The sequence below is a fragment of the Falco naumanni genome, chromosome 1 (assembly GCF_017639655.2).
Source record: "Falco naumanni isolate bFalNau1 chromosome 1, bFalNau1.pat, whole genome shotgun sequence".
Taxonomy (NCBI): domain Eukaryota; kingdom Metazoa; phylum Chordata; class Aves; order Falconiformes; family Falconidae; genus Falco; species Falco naumanni.
This window is the reverse complement of record NC_054054.1, coordinates 124,245,951-124,267,363: the sequence shown is the minus strand read 5'-3', so window position 1 is coordinate 124,267,363 and position 21,413 is coordinate 124,245,951. Positions and strand designations below refer to the sequence as shown.

At 41.3% G+C, this 21,413-nt stretch overlaps 1 protein-coding gene across 1 annotated transcript in view; it reads right to left on the bottom strand.

The window, feature by feature from the left end:
- Positions 1–4,328: 4,328 nt before the first annotated feature.
- The window catches only part of GNA13 (G protein subunit alpha 13), a 29,369-nt gene continuing 12,284 nt past the window's right edge, over positions 4,329–21,413 (bottom strand). Inside the window, exons 3-4 of the mRNA XM_040582033.1 lie at positions 14,052–14,102; positions 4,329–9,396 (exon numbers count right to left, since the gene is read on the bottom strand). Coding sequence (XP_040437967.1) covers positions 8,824–9,396; positions 14,052–14,102 — 624 coding nt within the window. The 3' untranslated portion in view covers positions 4,329–8,823. The remainder of the gene's footprint in view (positions 9,397–14,051; positions 14,103–21,413) is intronic.

Here is a 21,413-nt window from a genome sequence, read left to right as displayed (position 1 = left end):
GGGGTTGCCTTTCTAAAGGACGAAGTCTTGCAATGGTGTCAGTCAGTGCTTCGGCACAAGGAAACAGCCACGGGTGACTTGCTGCTGACATTTGTACAGGTAAAAATGTTCCTTTACCCCAGTGGCATCCCCAGATAAAAACACAGTAGAGATGATCCTGCACTGCCTTATTACAAGTGCAATGAAAGGCAACATTTCACTGGAAACAAGAGGAGGATTTAGGATTTGGGATTTGCTACATGCTGGGAAAGAAGTATTTAGTTACTTTTTCTCCTTGAGTGTTGCAGAGAGGAGAGAAGGAACGTCAGAAGGGGTTCCTGCTGTGAGCAGAGATGTCATGCCATCGGCAGGGAGAGCCATCGGGAGCAGAGAAGGAAGGAGAGCTGGCATGGCTTCGGCTGCAGAGCTGGCGGAGCCGCAGTGGGCAGGTGTCCCCTTCCCAGAGCAGCCGGGCTTGTGGAGCACAGCGGGCGATAAAACAAGAAACACTGAGCTTGGGTGGGCTGTGGTTTTAGAAAGGGCATCCCAGGTTTACATCACGCAGCTGGTATGTTGGCTCCACACGCTCCCGGTGCACTTCCAGCGCCCGCAGCCTGCCTGAGCACACCCGTCCCGCATGGAGCTGGTGCCTGGGCGGCACCACATCCCCTTTGCTCCTGGTTTTGTAAGTGGGGATGGGAGAGAGGGGGAAGGAGAATCTGCGTGGGTCATCTGCATGAGTAAAAGAGGAAGTTTCCTCCTTAATTCTAGGCAATTTTTAGCAAATGCCAGACGTGATGTAAGAAGGCTGTTGCTGCGGAAGGCTTGCTCAACTTGCTCCCCTGCAAATCCTAAGTTAGTAACTCTTTGAAAATGCTGATTTCATGGAAGGTTTTTTGTTTGCTTTCTTTTTCTTCAGGGAAAATGGAGGCTCCAGCAGGAAATGGTCATCAATTCACAGCTGCTCCCACAGTTAGACTTTGGATTAATATAAGAGAATCCAGCTCATACAGGAAAAAGTGCAAAATACTATGTCTAGTATTTTGCAACTGCATAAAGATCTATATAATTTATAGATACTGCCTTTCCTTGTGATAAAAGCTGAAAACCAGGAATAACTCCCAAGCAAAGACAGCGGGTGCGCAGTGTTCAGAGCTGAGCCGCACATCAGGGCTGGTGCTCACACCTAACAACTGTGGAAGTGCTTAGTGCTGCAGCAGCCTGGCGTGGTGACTCCTGGAGAGAAATTAGTCACGGTTGGTGTCAACCCACAAACGTTTGCATGGTACGTGGTCAACATGGAAACATGGAAACAGTCGTTCATTCTCTCAATCAGCGTAGAGGGCTGTGTGTGGGAGTGTTAATGTTAAAATCCATGCCCGCGGCCCCCCCCCCCCCCCCCCCTACTGCTTCCCCTTTGAATATGATAAAGGAGTGGCTTTCTTCTGCGTTAAGGGAAGCGGACTGTCTTCCAGGCTGCAGGCAACGGAGAGAACACAGGGCAGAGCCAGCAATGTGGCTAAAAGCCATCCAAGGTTTGGCCTGGTGCTGGACAGGAGAGAGAATTGGAAATCCGGCAGAGATTCTGGCTCTAAGCATCACTGTCTGCCAATGGGAAGAAGCCTGGGAAGGGAGTTGGGATCTTTTATACTCACAGGATCCAAGATCCACTATACTGCATATTGGAGCAGGAAGTGGGGAAAATTCATTCTTGATCCTGCTGGATGCACAGGTCTTGTGCTTCCTCCTGCTCTCCAAATCCGAAGTTAATAAAAATCAGTCCGCACTGATCATCATCACCTCACTGGGTCACCATGTTTCAAACCATCCAGAGAAATGCCTTTTATTCACTTCCCGCACCTGCTGACAGCCACGCTCCTGCCTTACCCCCAGCGCCTGGCAGCCCTCCTTGCCCGAGGAGCAGCCACCGCACGACCCGCGGCTCACAGCCGGTGGCTGGGGGGGGACAGGCTTTGAACATCCACCTCCAGAGGAAGTGGCAGGCACTGAAGCGGACCTCTGCTCCCAACAGCCTGCCCCAAACCCATGTTTGTCAGATCCCGCCCTTGACAATTAATAAAACCCCCGGTTCCCCCCCAGAGCCCAGCAGAGGCAGCACCTTGGCTACACGCATGGGCGGGGGCTGCCTCTCCCGTCTCAGTGCACATCTTTCTGCTGGATGTTTTGATTCCTTATCTTCGAGTCATCTGCAGCCTGTTTACTGAACTCGGGCGTAAGGACTGTCTCTGCCACGGCGTGTTTCACAGGCTGGAGCGGGGCTCACTCTGCTGTTGCAGGAGCTTCTCTTCAGAGCCAGAGTGAGCCAAGAGTCCCAGGGCCCAGACAGCTGCTGCTGGTGGAAGCTGCACTCCAGCAGGAACAAAAGTCTTGCCCTCATTTTTAAGTGTGCATGAAAACACAAGGGAGCCAGCAAAGAAACCCGATACTATCTCAAGTTAGGCACAAATAAAACAGTCGTAGAACCCTGTGGGACTTTGTCTATCTGGACCCTTATTAATTTAATCTAGTAATTCACAGAACACGCACAGTGCAAATAATATTTCAGCTTGTATGGAAAACAGCACTGATCACTCTATTAGGTGGACTGGCCAGAAGTAACTCAATGCTATTACCTCTTTTGTTGTTTTAGAGAAAAAACCCAGCAGGGTCTGGGCCAGCACAGACGCTCGTCCTATTTCCAGCTGTATTCCCCGACCGGGCTCTGCGCGCCGGCCGCCGCTCCTCCAGCACTTTGCCCCTTGGCTGCTCTACAGCTTAGCCGCCAGCCCAGCCCCTGCAGGACCGGGAGTCCGAAGGTCAGCGCTGGAACCCGCTCCTGCCACCGCTGTGGCAGCCGGGGAAGCTTTCGGCAGAGCTCCACACCATTTTCCTTCCCTGATGTCAGTTACTGTGTAATCCCCCGAGTCACTTTTACAGGAAGGAAGAGGCTTGAAAACCCAACCTACATTCAGCACTACGTGCAATTCGGCGTTCTGTTCCGTCAAGAGCTTTGGGAAAGTGAAGAAACCTTCACTTGCTCACACAAATCCTGCACGCGCTCCTTCCCTGCCCCTCCTGCGGCTCTCCCCGCTGCCGTCAGCCACCAGGCACATCACTGCGGTGAGGTTATCGGTGCCTGCGACTTACTGCGGAACAGTACACCACCACGAACCTATTTCCAATGAGAGCTTTAGACAACAAGAGCTTAACTAGAAGCTCAGGTGAACCTTGATGCAATTACACTTGTGATACTGGGCGCAAAAGCAAAACCAAACATGATCTGCTAAGGAGTTCTAGATGTTGTTAGTTTTACTCCTCAGGCGGCTGACTACATCACAGGAAATCAGATGCAAGGAAAAAAAAAAGTTTAAAAAAACCCTAAAGAGATTGGTTTTCAAAGTCAGAGCAACACCACAAATAGCGCTTATTTGATGTAACTGTTGCAGTGCAAAAAAACAGTCCAGAGATGAGGTTGTAGTTCCTCAGAAACACCCCCCCCCCCCAGGAACAGACAGTACCTGGAATGAAAATGGCTCTGTGGGGCTGGGTGAAGTTTCAGGGCATCTGACAGGTTTTTAACTCCTAATTTCAGTCAGCACAGGTGGCTCCTTCCCACAGCAAACTGCTCTCCTCAGTGCAAAGGCTGGGGTTCCCATTAATCCACAGCAACATTCACATACACCAAGAATTTTTACAGTTTATGTGTTCCGATTATCAAGACAAATACTGATGTTGAGCACTAAACTCTATAAACAAGCATGACTTGGCCTAAGTATTTTCAGAGATTTAGTGTTCACAGCACGCCAGCCAAATCCGAGGGCTGCTGTGGAAAATGAAGCATCCTCAGGCCTATAAAAACTGACAAGGAGAAATCAATGTTTTGCTGCAAAACACTGCTTCATATCGCAGCCAGCTGCAAAACAGCCAGTGATCCATTTCTAGAGGAGGCAGAGGCTGGCTTATTGTGAAAACAGCTTAAAAAAGGAAAATAATAAAATCCAAGTCTGCAGTACTGAGATACATAATTTATACAGAGGCTCGCCATTTACGCCAGAACACACGCAAATGTCATCAATATTTTAAATACTGAGTACCAAACTGGTTGTCAAATGCAAGTCAGCAATTCCCTTTTACCTTTACTGCAGAGAAAGCAATCAGGCTGAACGAGAATCTGGATGAGATTCAGCAAAGGGCTTCCTTGAGACTAGAGACTAACTGCATCACATATCTTATTTGAAACACAAGATGTGACAGGAGCAGAACAGCTGGCCTTAGCCAACCAACAAAAAAAAGTCAGCTGGCTGCCTCCACACATTATTAACTTGAAAAATAATTTCATAATACCAACATCAGGCTGTATATGTTTATTCATCGTCAGTAATTTTTGTACACAAGGCAAATATTAATAGCTGAAAGGCAACACTTTCGGAGTGTATGTACAGAGCAATGTACAAGCAAGTGTAAGAGGTTTTAAGCTATTAATCAAATTTTACCGTTTTATAAAAAGGAAGCAATGCTTTTTCTTCTAAGACTTCCCTTAGAAATAATTTATTGCCAATCTTAAACTAAAGAAAGGAGAAAAAAAATTTACAATAAAAAGTAGTCCCTGGAAAGTTTATAAAAAGTTAAACATATAAAATTGTAAGCCACAAACATTTATACAAAGCTAATACAAATCTTGGTTTTGTTAAAGATCTATGAGGTTGTTACAAAATATATTTTTACATAAAGGCTTCACGTAAGGTAAGCTCTCACTGCTACTGAAAGCGCAGGAAAGCAGTTTTAAATAGTCTGCAATTCAACTTATTTTCAAGTACAATGCAAAGAAATTGCAAAATGGCACTGTATTGCAATGCTGTGTAATTAAACAAACAAACAAAACAACTATGTTAATGGTACCATCAAATAGACAAGACCTGTAAAGTTAACTTGTGAACAATTCGGTAATGGCATAAAACTTCCATCATTTTGAAACAGGAAATGTTATTGTTGGAAAATGAACCTTCTGCAACCGTCTTGAAAGCGAAATAACCAGAGAAGTCTTCCAATGGCAATGGACGTGTTAAAGGCGCACAGTTCTCAGTCTTTAAGCAGTGAGCTGCTCCCAGACATGGTGAGCAGACGCAGTTTGGCCAGGCTATCTGGGACTGATCATAAATACTATTACTAGCCAAGTGTCGTGAAGCTTGAAACGCCCAGCCATCTGAGCAGTTTGCTAGAATAATTCTTATGGGCAAAATTTAAAGCTACTTACTAGACAAATGAGTCCAATATACAGCCTTTGAGATCAATGAACCCACCTGACTTTTTTTTTTTTTAAGAGCAGATATTCTAGAAGAAAGCTTAAGTTTTACACAAACTGATGGCTTATGCTCCCACTTACAGTATATAACAAAAAATTAAAAATTTTAAAGCCCTGATGAACAGCCACCGTTTTCAGGTATCAATCAACTCAGTTTAACACACTGCAGCAAGGGAACAGTCACTAAAACACCAATTTCACCTTCAAGTACAGGAAGGCTGTACAAGACAGTGGTATATCTCCATGCGGTCAGTGATCAGTGATCTTTTTAACAGAGTTTACTCGATCAAAGAGAACTAAGAAAGATTTGGGAAACTTGATTTTCTACCTGCTTTCCCACCTTCACTAGAAACACATCCTGACCTTGTACCACAGACTGGTTTACATGAACAAGCTTCACTCTTGCTAACCAACTGTGACTCATTTGTTTGCTTCGGGATAAAAATCAGTCTCTTCAAAACATCAATCCTGCAGCTCTTGTACAAAAATTATATCCTGCTATGAAGAAATAATATTTAGAAACAAACCTAAAAAGAAATACAACAGTACATGCTGTGCTCCTTTTCAGGTAGCAAATGAAGGGTAAGTTTGAAGATGGAAAAGCCAAACGTTGATTCAGTTTGTTTAGCCAGTATGTTAACATAGGAACCATGTAAACAGTTAGATCAAGGTTAGCTGTCTCACCCCCTCTAAAGAAGCGGGAGTGGGAAATCAAAAGCGAGTGATCTGACTCAGTCATTTCATTAAAATAATTCATTTCTGCCTGAGATTCATATAGTGCTTATCTACCAGGGCCTACTTTTGTCAGAAGTGGCCCAACACCACGGGGTCCACACTGCTATCTTAGAGGCCCTAGTGCTCACAGGGAAAGTGATCTGAAAAGATTAAAAAAAAAAAAAAGTTTTTTTGTACTCGTTCAGGGGAAAAGCCTGCTCAATACTTTTCCCACTTTAGCTAATGTCAGAAGTGCCCAGCACCTTGGTGATGCTGACTGTATCTTTAGACTGACATCAGTTTTGAGGATCTTGCGTAAATTGACAGGTCCCTTGACATAAAGTTTATCAGCATTTTACATAAATTTTTTTAGACAAATTCCTGGTAATCTTTGTATCATTCATTATCCAGTCTTTAGTCTTCTCTGCAATCATCTAGTCTGACATCCTGCAAAACACATACTACAGACCTCTCAAAATTAATTATTTTAATAGTTAATTAATTCTTTTAATATTTTTTAAACTTATCAGAGCAGAGATAAGTCTCTTTTAAAAAAAGGAACTTGTTCACACAACTGTCAGCAAAGGAAAAAGCCAAACCTACTAATCCTTTTGTTGACTAACATGGGCACGGGTTTGTTCAGTTTCTGCTTTCCAACACTGGACTTTGAGGCTACGAGACAGAGGTTTGTTATCTGTTCACCTATCATTTACAGCTCAACCAAATCAACCTGTCATCCCTCTCCAAAGAGGGAAATCGAGAACCTCTGAACTTCCATTACAGGCATGTTGTCCAACCCTTTAAATAGCCTCACTAGCCTTCACACATCTAGTTCATCATCCTTCTTGCATTGCTCACATATGACCTGAACATCAAACCAGAAGTAATCACATCTATGTCCAGTAAGGAGGCAAAATACACATTAGATATCCCTATCTAAAGGTTATGTTAATCCTCCTGACATCAGTGCTGCACCCAGACTTTATGTTTATGTTAAGGTTACGCACTGTGACTTCTCCCAAGCTCTTTTCAGAATTCCTTCCTCTCAAAATAGTGCCTTATCGCAGAAATCGCAGACTAATCTAGGACTATTCATTGGTTGATATAAAAAAATAAAGGTCTTTCAAAGCACCTAACTAAATAAAAATACACTATTCCCCTTCTACTGACAGGGGAACGAGGTACAGAGATGTTAATACAACTCAGAATCACAGTAAGTAAAAGGCTAAGTTCAGAAGACAGGCAGCTTTCCTATGTTCTAACAGGGACACTGCTCCAAGCAGCGAGAACAGTATGTCACCCTGCTTGCCACACATGCAGTATGGTAATAAAAATCATTTAAGAGAGTATTGGGCAGCATCACGATCCACAGGAATGGGCTGGTTCCCCAGGGCAAAGTGGCAAGCCGAACGGCCTACGTGACACTACAGTCTGGGGGAAACTTGATAGCGGCACTACTTTTTAAAACACACGCTTACTCCCGTTTTGTAGCATGCTGTGTGGCATATGAGGATTTCTGAGCACAAAGGATATTTTACTGTTTATTTTAAATCACATAGCAACAGTTAACACCCAACACCCCACCCCACCAAAAAAAACATCCCCCAAACTGCAATGGAACTTTTGGTAAAATATTCTTAGTCACAAGCAGCACTCTGGAGTATGCTGTGCAACAGATCTGGCTCAAGTACACTTAGGATTGCTAGACCCAACCGGAAAGTCTCAAAGAACCTCATCAGCTGAAGCATGTTCTGCTGTGACATGTTCTTTTTTCAGAAGAAAACATTCATCTTCACGGTGTCAGCTACACAAGGCCTCTGCTGGGAACACATATGCTCACGTAAGGCCACTGAAAATACCATAGGAGGACAGAACACAAGGAGGCACTTAGGTTTGCAAGTACTTCTATCCATAACCAAACACTTACTGATTAAGATGAGGCACACTGTGAGAAGTCATGAAGAAAGTAAAAATAAACCAGTGCTCTATTAAAGCGCTTCAGGAACAGGTAAGGTACCTACACGTAACATCTGGTTAGTGAAGATAAGAAATACAAGTTCAGCTTGCTCCCCCTTCCCACATCCAAATTTCAAGAGGACCGTATCATAGTGCTCTGTGCTTTGCCATGGCTCCAAGTCGGACGCACAATGCGATAGTGAAACCGTGTACTGTGCCACTCACTAACTCCTCGCCGCTAGACTTCTGCCCGCGTTAGTACTTCCTGCCAGGTACGTCTGAAACTCCCAATCCAAGGATTTTTAAAGCATCTCCTAGTCAAGCCCCACCAAAGAGTTACACTTAAAAAGGAAGTATGTTACACCCAGGAGTCCTAGCTTCAAACTGATGATTCCAGCAAGTGATTTATGGGATTTCTAACCAACAATAAACCTGAGAAATCGTAAGTCAGCTATGGTATCATAGTCTTCATAACAAAGTCAGATGTGAAAAGTTTCGCCCCCCCCTCCTTCCATTACTGCCACAGTCTTAACAATTGCAACAATTTCACTGAAGTCTGGACTTTGCATTCTGAAGGTGGAATGAATTTTCTAGGATAATACTTCTGTTTGTAAAATTATCACTTTACAGGTAACTTAGACGTAGGTCTGCTATAAAGTTACAACTTGAGACAACTTGAAGCTACACTGGAAGAGATTAAGTCTGAATTTCTGCAGAAATTGGCAATAATGTGTTCAGCAGCAGCTTTTAGCCACGTATCAAGAAGTCTGACAGGATCTGGATTTCTCTACTCCTGCTGTAAACTTCTAGTTTAAAAAAACCAACCAAAACAACACACAAAAGTTACTCAAATAAAAATGTCTTTTTGCACATCACTGTAACATAAGCTGCTTGAGGTTGTCGTGAAGGATGGTATCCTTAACATCACGGAAAACTAGTCGGATGTTTTCTGTGTTAATAGCAGTGGTGAAGTGGTGGTAGAGGGGCTTCTGCTGCTGGTCCCGACGTTTAGTACGAAAACAATCCACCAGGAATTTTTGGACATCTGTTAAGCAGTGGGGATCCCCTTCAAACTCTGGAAAATAGTCTTTGATGCTCACTTTTTGTACTTTTTCCTCAAGCAAGTCCGTCTTATTTAAGAAGAGAATGATTGAGACGTTGCTGAAAACCCGGTTATTGACTATTGTTTCAAAAATGTTCAGGGATTCTGTAAGGCGATTTGTTTGCCGATCCTCCATGAGCACTTGGTCAAATTCACTCGAGGAAACAAGGAAGAGTATTGATGTGACACTGTCGAAGCACTCGAACCACCGTTTCCGTTCTGACCTTTGGCCACCTACATCAACCATTTTGAAAGGAACATTTTTTATTTCAAAGTCGTACTCATGAATCCCTTTTGTGGGTTTTCGTGCCAGCAGTATATCTTGCTGTGAGGGCAGATAATCCTAAAAAAAATAAAATAAAGGAGAGAGTTTGCTGATTAGGATATAAGTCATGGTGATCACAGCTGACCTGCAATTGAGAGAAAAGCTTGCAGAGGAACTGCAAGAGGTTTTGAATAAACATACACATGTATGCATATTTATATGCTGACACTGAAGGATTTCTGAAAGATCCAGAGTCCAAAGCAGGAAACACACCCAATATTAAATCAAAACATGTACCCCCAAGAACTGAAGCTTTCCATTTGCCACATGGCAAGGATCCACAAACAATCTGAGAGGTGTACCATCAATTCCTCATGCCGGTTTCTGTCACTCTGGATTACTTTATGCTTCATTCACCCTCTTCCCACAAAGCTGGGCAACACGCTGGCTGCCAACATTGCAGTGCAGCAAATGGGGTCTAAAACAGGTTTCTCAAATCAGTGACCATGGCAGTATCCCATTCTAACTGTGGGTACTCCTTCCTCCCATGGTCTGGTGCATACTGCACAACTGCTTCGACAAAGAAGAGCTGCTCCACAAAGTAATTTTTGAGGCAATGAATCGTGCCAGAAATGCAGAACCTAAGCAGCTTGCTGTGTTCGTGCCATGGATCTTCAGCATCCAGCTTTATCAGTCCAAAAAGTGACTTCTATTAGCTGCGTGCCACACCTGTGAGCTCACAGCCAGATTTTGTCCAAAACACACTGTACAATTAGTAGAATAGGAGAAGAAACAGGCAGCTGAGGACAGCAGCCTCTTCCCAGCAGTTCAGTCTAGGAGGACCCTCAAGACAGCTGTATCCCTAAGTTCTCCAGCCCACCTTTCCCCTAGTATTAAATAGGCAGAATAAGTGGGTTTTTACTATTTTTTTGACTGTTAAATGAACAGTCATCAACAGACGCAGATGCTAACAAGAAGAATAATTTTTATTAGCCAGCTTTCGACAGCATGAAATCCAAGACTCATGTTGGGGATTTCTTCATTCTTAAAATTACACTTTAGCATATGGTCCAAGTCTTTCTGCTATTTAAAATGTGCATCTGTAACAGACAGCTGGCTGACACTGAAGTTTAGAGCTTTGTTGTTCACTCGTTATGGAAACTCTTCCTTACATTTTTCCAGCATTTCTCACAACTTCAGAGAGAGTGATTTGGGTTTCAGAATTAGAATTTTAGTCTCCTTTTAGTGAGTGATCTACCAGACTTGGAGCTTTTATAAAGATGCTTAAGATCATGGTCCAGAAAGCCTGATTCAACCAGTAAGCTGGCCGGGGGGAACAAACACACAACTACATGGCTATTTGAATACTAGTACTCCAAGTTTAAGGCAGCTGGGCAAGTCTGATCCACAGCCTTTAAGAAAGCAATTTTAAAACATAATGAAGCGAGTATAATGTTCAAAAAACTCAAGTATCACTTTGCTTTATGATGCAAGCTCAAAAGTGAAACTAGCTAGAGAGATATGTTTGTTTGAACTCCCAGGCTTCTTTATTCAGGCTGCCCATGACTAAGGCACTGATTTCTATCGTGGCATGAATTACAAAGCAGCTCTCTGAAGCACTGGCTCCCCACCCTGCACATTTTGCTATAGTACTACCACTATTAGTATTACCTTGTCTGATTAAAAGCAGCATCTTTAAAGGATATTAAGATTTTTCTCTTTATTTATTAAATTTATCTTGGGTCTCTTCTACCAAGATTTGTTAAGAGAGGAGGAACAATCAGAGGAACAGGGCAGTAACTGTATCGAATGTCACTGGGCACATGTGAAGGGATTTTGAATAAAGCTGACTGACAACATTTTGGCAAGAGAATGTCACAGGTTCAACACTTAACTCCATTTTTCAAGCAGGAACATATAGTCTTTTGTTATTACTCAGGAAGTTAGTCTGAAGTTCTCAGACAAAATCAGAAAGTCTTAGGAAAGCTCAGGAGTGATTGAAATTATTAAAGTAAGTAAATAAATAAAATCAGTTAATATAATAGGCAAAGCCCTATATACCTTCAATATTGAAACAAAGGCACGAAGCAAACTCTTCTGGGAGTTGGCCTGTAATGTTTATTCAGTAAAGCTTTCAAGAACAAGGAGCTTATCCCTAGAATTCCTGACAAATTCCCTCTCAAGTATTATTACTCATTTAAAATTCCTTCCACACTTGCAACCACAAACAAAATTCTTTCAAGTGCTTTCAAGCTCTACATGCACAGAAGATCTACCATGTTTTATACGAGATAATGGCTACCCTGATGCAAAAGCCTGCAAATGAGCACACTGGAAGTCAAGTGTTTGGTATACAGCCATCATCTGGCTACAGAAAATGAAATACAGCAACTCCTAAGAAAACTCCCAGTCTTTTAGTTGTCTTTTGGAAGGATGATTATGTTTTCTCCCTCATGCCCAGATCCTTGGGATACTAGCAGCTTGCCAATGTAGCAATTCCGAACTAGCCCTTTTCTCATTGTTGACCCAAATTCTCCGTATCTGAAGACAGCAGCATTAGGCAAATACTTTCCTTGGATGGCACTGAGTATTATTTTTGACATCCTTTCCACGTTTCATCATTATCAATTGGTACTTTTTCTGCAGGCACCCCCAAGCACACTCCTTTTCTACACTTTGCCCAATCTTCCATGTTGACCACTTTTTCTTTTTCACCATCTTCCAGTTTTGGTTGCTGTTGGTGGGTTTTGTTGTTTGTTTGATTGGTTGCTTTTTTTTTCTTTTTTTTTTTTTTTTTTGGGGGGGGGGGAGGGGAGGAGCTAAGTTTGTTGTTATTTTATTTTCTGTGCAGCTCTTCCCAAGGATACATATTTATATTGACTCATGTCATGTGCTTTCTTCCTGAATTATCTCCTTCCTCAAATTCACTACAGTCTGTTTTCTTCTAAATGACTTATTTTGGTTATCAGGTAGCTCTTTTGGCTATCACATCACTGTTTGGCTAATTAAAATAAGAATTTAAGGCATGAATAAGTTCCAATCACAACATGGGAAGCAATGTCTCTCTATGAGATATTTTGAACACAGACAGTCTACATTGGCAGTTGAAATAACAACAAACAGTTGCAAGGAATCCAGCAGATCCTATGTGTATATGCCAGCCAGCTACTCCTATTTTGCTGATCTGATTAAATCTGAACATTAAGTTCTTTCCCCTACATGCTGTTATCACCAGCTCCCTTTTGGCAAGAGGCAGATGAATTGCAGGTCTACCTGTTTATAAGCAATTTAGTTGCAGGCCAGCTCAGTTTTATCAGATAACAGATAAAACCAGTAAAATACTTATATTAATATTGTTTGGGGAAATAATCATTACACAAATCTTGTATACAGGTAAGAAAAAAACAGAACCACCTATCAAATCTTTCACTCAGTAACAAAACTTAGCTAGCACTTTTTCCACAAAGACCATTTTATATGACAGCAGGTCTTGAAGAGTCCAGCCCCTCTGTATCTCAAAAACCATTTGGTCTAACTTTAAACTGGAAAAGCTGCAATTCAGATCTCAGCATTCCCACAGCAACATCAGACCTACAGTAAGTGCCTGTGTACATAAAAATATATAAAAAAAACAAACCCAAAAAACAACCTAGTGACTTCAAGCTTCATGCTTTAATCAAAGAATGGACCAAGGTTTCTAAATAAAGAACTCTGAAATGAGGCTGCAAAAATCTTCACTCAAATGGGCGGGGGTGGAAACAAAACAAACAACCTTTGAAACTGAAGTGGCACTGGATTCAAAGACCATGAGAAATCCACCATTAGCAGGAAGTTTAGCAGTTCATTAAAGTGAGTGTAGTTCTTGTACTGCCTTATAACTCAAGACCAAACCAACATTTCAGAGAGCAAGCACTGGAGTTCTCAAGCAAGGTATCTGGGAAGCGTATGTGTTCTGCAAAATGATCACCAGTGCTCTAGTTAGAAAAATGACAGTTCAAAGCAGAACAAGTCTGGCTTAAAATCTAATTTTTATCTGTTAAAAAAAAATATGAAATTAAGCATGATGTAACAGAATTCAATTGAAGTGGTTTGGATTCCTTCACCATTTGTTAGCCATCAGCTGGAAATTGCTGTGGAGAAACTGCCTCCCCATGGAGTTCAAGTTAGCATCCCATTTTCAAGGCAGTTTTTCCACATGCCATTTCTGCAAAACACGACTCCTGAATATCAGCATACAACTTCATTACTCAAGCAATAACCAACATTTCTATCAAAAACTACTCTACATAAGTTTCAGATTTTCCCCCAGAGGAAACAGATTTTATTCTGTACCAAGTTTATTTACTTTAAAGGTAGATACTACAGAAAGGTACCACTTACCTGTGCACTGATTTAACTTAAGTGTTCCTAAGTGGACATGTAAAAACAAATGCAGTCATCTTTGGGTATCAATTAGTGTAGAAGTACTTTAACAGTCTTCTGAACTGAACAAGCTTTTGTGACTTGTTTTTTGTTCAAATTCTACAGAACTTTTATTTCCAGAAAATCTCTTGCCCCTTGCATTGCCCTGTGTTACTGACAGTCAGTGATGAAATGCTGAGGTAATGGGACAGTCAAAGTTAACTAAAGTTATCTGAGTAGAAACTGATTACATTTCATCTGTTTAAAACTCGGAGATCACAAAGACTACTTAGAACTCAAGACTGAAAAAAAACCCACCCCACCACACTTACTTGTTCTCCAAGTTTATCCAAGTTGTCCAAGAAATACTTTACAGATTCCCCCTAAAAACAAAGCAAACAGTTATTTTAAATAAGCAGCATACTTGATCCCAATAGTTTACATTTTGAAGTCCAGTTAATTTACCAAAATCTAGATTTAAGTCTTTTAAGCTTTAATCGCTACCCTTTTTTTAAAGCAGCTATCCAAAGAACACAACTGACATTTTATTCTTAGGCCAGTTAACATTTAAGCGTAAAAGCATGGGCAGGCACATTTGTAATAGTTAAATTGTCTCCAAGTTTAGAATTGCTTAATAAATTCTACAGTGTTATCCACAGGGAGTACCAACGAAACAACGATGCCTTCATTATGAAAAGACAGATTCTTCTAACCCTTTGTAGAGTCTGCACATAGAGGCGTACAGGTACAGGGATTAATCACTGGAGGCAAATTAATTTAACTGCATTGCCACACAATCCCATTCACACAGGTACTTCTCCCGAACACGGCAAATGACTAGCAGACTACAGGGTAAGAAGCCATAACAGATGAAGCATTTCACTGAAGTTTCCTATCAGAGAACCAAGCTGGACAAGAACTCCTTACTCCAGGAGTAACAAACAGAGCTCTGTGCTGCCATACTGTATGGTATCACATCTACTATACAGGTTATCTTCTTGGTTCAAGCCATCGCTGTCCTTGCAAACAGTAACTGCAGTTTTTAACCCCTCCAGTAATGCAGAACTAAAGACTGAACTACAGTCAGCTTTCTAGAACTCCGTTAGGGTGCTGTGATCAAGGAAGAACTCTTGCAAGGCTGCTGCTGAACCCGAGTTCACTTGCAATAGGTAATGTACTAATTGAATTCACTGCAAAGGGAAGTAGTACCTTTTCAGGATTCTCAGCATCACCACAGAAGCAGAAACATGCTTCCTGTTGAACACTCTTGATTACCAAGCTGTAGCTTATTTACTTTATAGTAAATACAGAAAAGAAACCATCTGTGTTTTCACTCTGTGGATGGAAGAGCAAGAATTCTAACTGAATTTTCTTGATGAGAAATTCAAGAAGCATCCAAGGCTGGGGTGACTACATCTAAGCCAGACAAGTGAATCAGAACAAGAATGACACCCTGATGATGACTTCCCTCCGCACCCCTACTTGAATCTGAACTCTGCAAACTCAGCTAGGAAAAATATCAAACCTCAACTGTTAAGTTCGTCATCTAAGCAGCAGTTAAGTAGTGTAGGATAAGTAACAGTCCAAAAAGGGTTCTGGGAAACACATAAGCCAGGTACCTTTGCAAGTTTTCCAGGTACCAAAAAAAGTTACATAACACAAGTAGATACCACACCTTCAAGTGTGCAATTTGAACATCAACTTGTCATTAGGCAAGACTGGGACTCTGGTTGAAACATGTCTTGTGCTCGACACACCTGCAGGGAATGTCCAACACAATTCTACCACCTTATTTTTTTACCTTGTATTTGGCTTAACGCTAGTGATTTTCTCTAGGGTGACAAACTGCAGCAGTAACACTAACCATTTTTAAAGCCTGGCAGCACACACCAGCAGCTGCTTGCAAGGATGGTGGCTGTATTTTACACCTGTGTGTTTTTTCAGCACTTCAGAAATCCATTCTAGCCTCAATCCTGTAAGGGAAGTGTGCAGGGAAGCGCATTCCTATAATAAAGATACACAACCTTGATGCACAAATCCATCAGGCTTCCCAAGCAGGAGTAACAGGATCAAATTCAGGCCTCCCCAGTACTAAGACCACTGTTTGTAGCTGAATATTAAGACAAAATAAAATTTAAGGTCAGACTTGATTTCTTTTTTAGGTCCTAGCAGGAGCTGGCAACCCTCCGTCCATCCCCCACAGGACTACATACAAATCACAGCCAGCTTTCAGGCTCATTAAGTGGAGGTAATTATTTTAGAATGCCTGGGCCTCAGCCGCTGTAAGTGTGCGCGTGTATGTGTGCGTATGCATATATATATTTTAATCTTAGACAGCTCTTTTTTTATACAACTTATGGCAATGGCTACTCCCTAAAGCAGCATTAACTCCGCAGTACTGGAATGCATGAGTTACTACCTCTCCTTTAAGTCCCGGGGCTTACTGCTATTACAATGGATTGAGCAGTCGGAGCAGACAAGTCGGTCACAGCCTGTAAAGGTCAGAAAAAAACCCCAGAAGCAGCTTCCCAAAAGAAGGGATTTCCTGAAAACACAAATGCAAAAATACATCGGCTTGCAACAACAGCAATGCTCTAGAGCCATACATCCAACAGTAAAGTAACGGCCAGAAAGCTCACAGAGAAGACTGCTTAGTTTTGTAGGCTGTCATGTACCAAAGCCAATAGTAGACAAGTATCAAGGTGGCCATTCTGAAACTTAAGAGATTAAACTATAAAAGCAATCAATTATAAGCATAATACAGTTCCTAAAGCAGTGACATAGCAGTTTCCCTCCTCCACATCTTTGGCTCACTCACTGGCTTTTTCCCTTACGAAGAGCTATTCAAACAACTAATACAACATACCAAGAAATGCTGTCAACCTGACTCAACTCTGTATTTAAGGCTAAAAGTTGTTCTGTCATTGGCTTTTATAAATTTGCATGGCATCAGGAATTTACAACAGCTTCAAGCCCACTAATTTTCTATCTGACCTGCACATCTTCATATTAGCAGGCTAAGTTCTGCTAACTACAGACACTCTCGAACAGCAAACTACCACAACAGATTTTTATCAGAATGCACTACTGTAGAACTGAAGTGTTTTGTCCCATTTTAAATGAGTTTCAAAAAGGCAGCATTACAATGCAACGAAGCAAGACTTCTGATCCTTTTCTAAAGGGGTGAACCTGTGTATTTTATGCAATAATGAAGATAAACCCACTGAAAAAACCTACCAAACAAAGGAAAACTTTAATGCCAGCAACCGTTATAACTGAGTGAGAAAACTACCTGTTCACAACCTTGTACAACAACAGTTCCAAAGACAGTTTCTATGTTAGGCTACTTTTTTTCTTGATATTAGATACAGAACTAGATCTCACTCTGTAAATCAATGACAGCAGCTATATTTAAACAGCTGTATTCAACAGACAGTTGTCGCATTCTAAAATTTCCCTTTAGACAAACTGTAAACTCTCTGGTTTACCCGATGACTAGAAAAAAGAAACTGGGTTTCCCCACTCTGCCCCACGATCTCCAGTGTGGCTCACTGCGTCCAGCCCCTGCCATGCAGCTGTTGCAGCAGCCAATCTGCTGCCGTCATGCCACAGAAGAGCCACACCAAGGACAAAATCACTAGGACACTGAGAACTGCAGGATCTACCCCCATTAAAAAACTCTATACTTCTCCATTACATTCCCGTTGTCTTCACACCCATGTTCTGTGTGCACATACGATGGAAATTCAAATGGTGGATTTGTTGGGGTTTTTTTAAATGCAGATGATTCCTGTAAAGTAATTTTTACAGTTGAGCAGTTCTGAACTGCAGTGTGGTTGAAGGCTACCAATGACCTGTTACACTGCAGGAACCACACCACTGGGCTTTACTCGTTCACTGCCCGCTTCCTTCTACTTAATGAGTAGGCCCAAAGATGCCAAGAGAAGTGACAAAGTCAAGTGCAAGCTTGAGCGCATCTCTCATATGCATGCTGACATACTGCAACAAAGCAAACTTTTTGAACACACCCCAATACAACAGAATGAACGGCCTATACAGTAGCTTCAAAGATCTTCCAGTGTTAGGTGACTATGCTTTTACTCTTTTAATACAGTATTAAAATAAATCTTATCAGAATACCAGATTTAAGCAATTACATTGCTTGCTTGTACAGGACTCCCTATACACATCTCAGCTGCAGCCCTTCAGCCTCCTCCTGATTCAGAAATGCATGTAAACCACAGGAAGTTGACTGTTAAATAACTTTATTCATAACTGTCAAGTATTCCATTTTCAGAAAGGTTTGATTCAAAGCAGCTTGCGTGCCTCCTGAAGACTTGTGATCCTTACTGAAGAAAGCCAAGCCAAGTCATTTCATCATGAACATACAAATGATTTACAAGAAAACACAACCAAATCATATTCTTATCAAGGTACTTGGTTACAACAGCAGCTTCCCTTACAACATCACATTTATTTTAACTAGTCTTGCTCATGCCCACACAATGAAATATCTCAAGTTTTATATAATGCACTTCTTCTACAAAGACAGGATAACAGCACATATTGGTCATTTACCTATAAGAATAGCATATTGCAGCTGCTCGTGTGGCCTTCTGAAGTAAACCAGATCAGTTATCTTTTATAAACAAAACATGGCAACAAGAAAGATTACTGTCTAAAATGTTGCTAGTTAGTGCCTAAAGCAAAGTAACCACAAAAATATTTTTGGGGAGGACAAGAAAAAACAACAGAAAACCCCCTACATGAAATACACAACAGATGAACACATCTTTTAAACCCAGGAAGTGGCACCAATTTATTTGGTTTCCATGATAACAATGTCAGCAATCTAAATATGATTTGTTGAAACCTTAGCATAGCCAAATGGCTTTTTAGCTGTTCTAGGGGAACACAGACTGCATTTTTTCCAATAGCAATCACTTAATACTAATAAAAAAAAAGCATCAAATAAAGATTTAGTCATCACAAGGTTTAAAGAAAGAAACATACAATTTATCAAACCATCTATGTTTGGCTGCAGTTTCAATGGAACATACTGAACTGACAAGACTTATTAAGTATCTGAAAGAATAAATCAGATATTTAAAGAAAATAAGAGATATAACGTAGTAACTCTAGAATTATAGGAACCACCAAACATTTTCTCTTCCTGACCTTACTTGAGTATCTGGGAAAAAAGAAACCAAGACTTCCTATTTTATTTAATTAAAAAGAAACAAACAAAAAAAGCTATTTAAAAGCCTAGTTTAGCACAAGAAGGGGTAACTATAATGTTTTTAGGCTGGCATGTACATACTGAAATTGACATGCTAACCAAACCATCCACAACATGGGGAAAAACAGCTTGAAGAAAGAAAGATGATGAAGGAATAAGCAGAGCCTTAAAATTCTGCATCTTACAACACCTCAGTAATTCTTACAGCACATACTTCATTATGTATAGGTTTTTTTCTATTAGAGACAATGCAGATAAATCTGTATTTGAAGATTTTGGCAAAGAATCCAGAGAAACGAATCTCTTTCATTTCCTTCACACCCTAACCCAAGCTGATTCAAAAGACAACTGACTGCAAATCAATAGTGCTACTACTGAAGTTTCACCAGATGTCTTCTGAAATTTTAGTAACAAGCACAGAAATAATTAAGGAAGTGTTTCAGTCAAACCATTGCAGATTTCCTAGTGGGAGAGGTATCAGAGCACTACAACGTCCTCCCCCTCCACCCAAATGAGGGATGACATTAACACCCCACAAAAGAGGCAGATGATCCAGATGATACATTTATGCCATGAATGCACCTAGCCCTAATTATATTACTGTACTCAAATCCACAATTTTCTTGATTGTTAGCCCACAGAAGTTGAAACACCTTATGTTGAGACCTTGAATGGGTTTGGTTTCTTTAACTGGCCTCAGTCTTAGAGGTAAATAAAATAATCTTGGTTCCCCCGTCACAGCTTTCAGGTTTCTACAAATTAACTTGTCTCGCCAGTCATTCTTCCCAGAGCTTTCTATTGAGGATTCCTCTTTCAAACACATCCCAGTCAACAGAATAGGACAAAACTTCTACACATTCATACCTATAACTTGTTTATTCAAGGAACTAAATTGAAAAACCAGACACTTTCCCTATTTTATAGCAACAATTCAGCAACTTGCTTTGTATCTCCTAAGGCAAAGGGAAACAATTTGTTTTCAAATTGCCACTCCTATGCTCTAACACTAGATACAGGGCTCTCTCTTTAAGCAGCAATTTTATTAGCAGTGTTTTGAGAGTTCACAATAAACATATACAATAACTAATTTTTAATAAGGGTGCCAAAGGTATTAAGTGGAAAGTGTTGAGGTAAGCAACAGTATATTTACTTACCAAACTGCAAGTCTGGGTCAAAATATTTAAGTGTACTAACACAAAACACATTTCCTGCAGAGAAGCATGTTTCCTTTTTCTAAGTGTCAATTATGGCCAAAGTTATGGTAAAACCAGCATAAACTGGCACTCCCGCCAAACAAAGCAGTCCCCATTTATGCCCACATGAGCATTATTGCAGCCATGTGCACAGCAGCCAACTGCTCCCGTGTTAAACTAATCCCCCCCTCCCTAAGAAGGAAGGGCGAACTGCTTTAAAATGGCACTGCTGCCAGCGGAACCATGAGCAGACCAGACTTCAAAGGGCTAAAGCACAGATAGCGTATGTCAGGATCAGACATTTCTGGATCTCCCAGCTTCTTTCTCTCCAGCTCAACCCTTTGAATAATCTTTCAAATCTGATCTGCCCATTTTCATAAGTAAAGTTTAAGTACATTGGGATTAATTGCCGCTTCTTGGTAAGACCGAAGAGTTTCAGATGCAGGCCACATCTGCTGGTACAGAAGTACAAAATAATCCTGTTCTCTACCAATACACGTCACAAAGGCATCACAGCTCATCCCACCTCAGAGCACTAACCTATTTCCTCTTTTCAGCGCTTCCTGTTTGTAGCTTAAGTTGTATTTGACTTATTTCAAAGCAATCAGGACAGCATCACGTGGCGTAGAAGTGAAACCTGACGTGTTGGGTCACACAAACTGAGTATCTGCCCTAAAAAAAGGAAAGGTTGAAGTCCTGACTCATAGAAGTGAACTTTTGCAAAACCTTTTGCTAGGAGAGCAGAATTTGTATTCAGAACAGCAGGATCACATTGGGTGGAGAGTGCTCAATAGCACAAAGCTACAAACACACCAAGAAAGGGAGGAGCCACACCAAGTTTATTTCATGACTGACATTTTTATGTTGCATAATGGCATTAACAAAGAAAGGTGAAGAGGTTTAAGAAGGGTTTTAACCCAATAGTAACCCCTTAATCTATTATCCCCTATTTGCCACGTAATCCAATTAATCCACAATTCTCAAAATGTGCATAACAAATGGAGGGAGACAGAGCACGCCAACGTGAGCTCTCGCACTACAACTACCCAGCTGCATCTGCAAGCTGCCGGGTACCCAGGAGCATCGCTCCAGCTGCCATACCCAGACAGCTGCAAGCGAAATACTCCAATTAAGGCTCCAGTACCAGCTGTTTCTCCTTCTCGGACTGAATTCAGTTTTGCACTTACTTTCATAGTGCCTCATTCACTTAGGTCAGATTCAGATTTTCTCCAATCAGCAGAGCCTTTCTATAGTTTCAGATA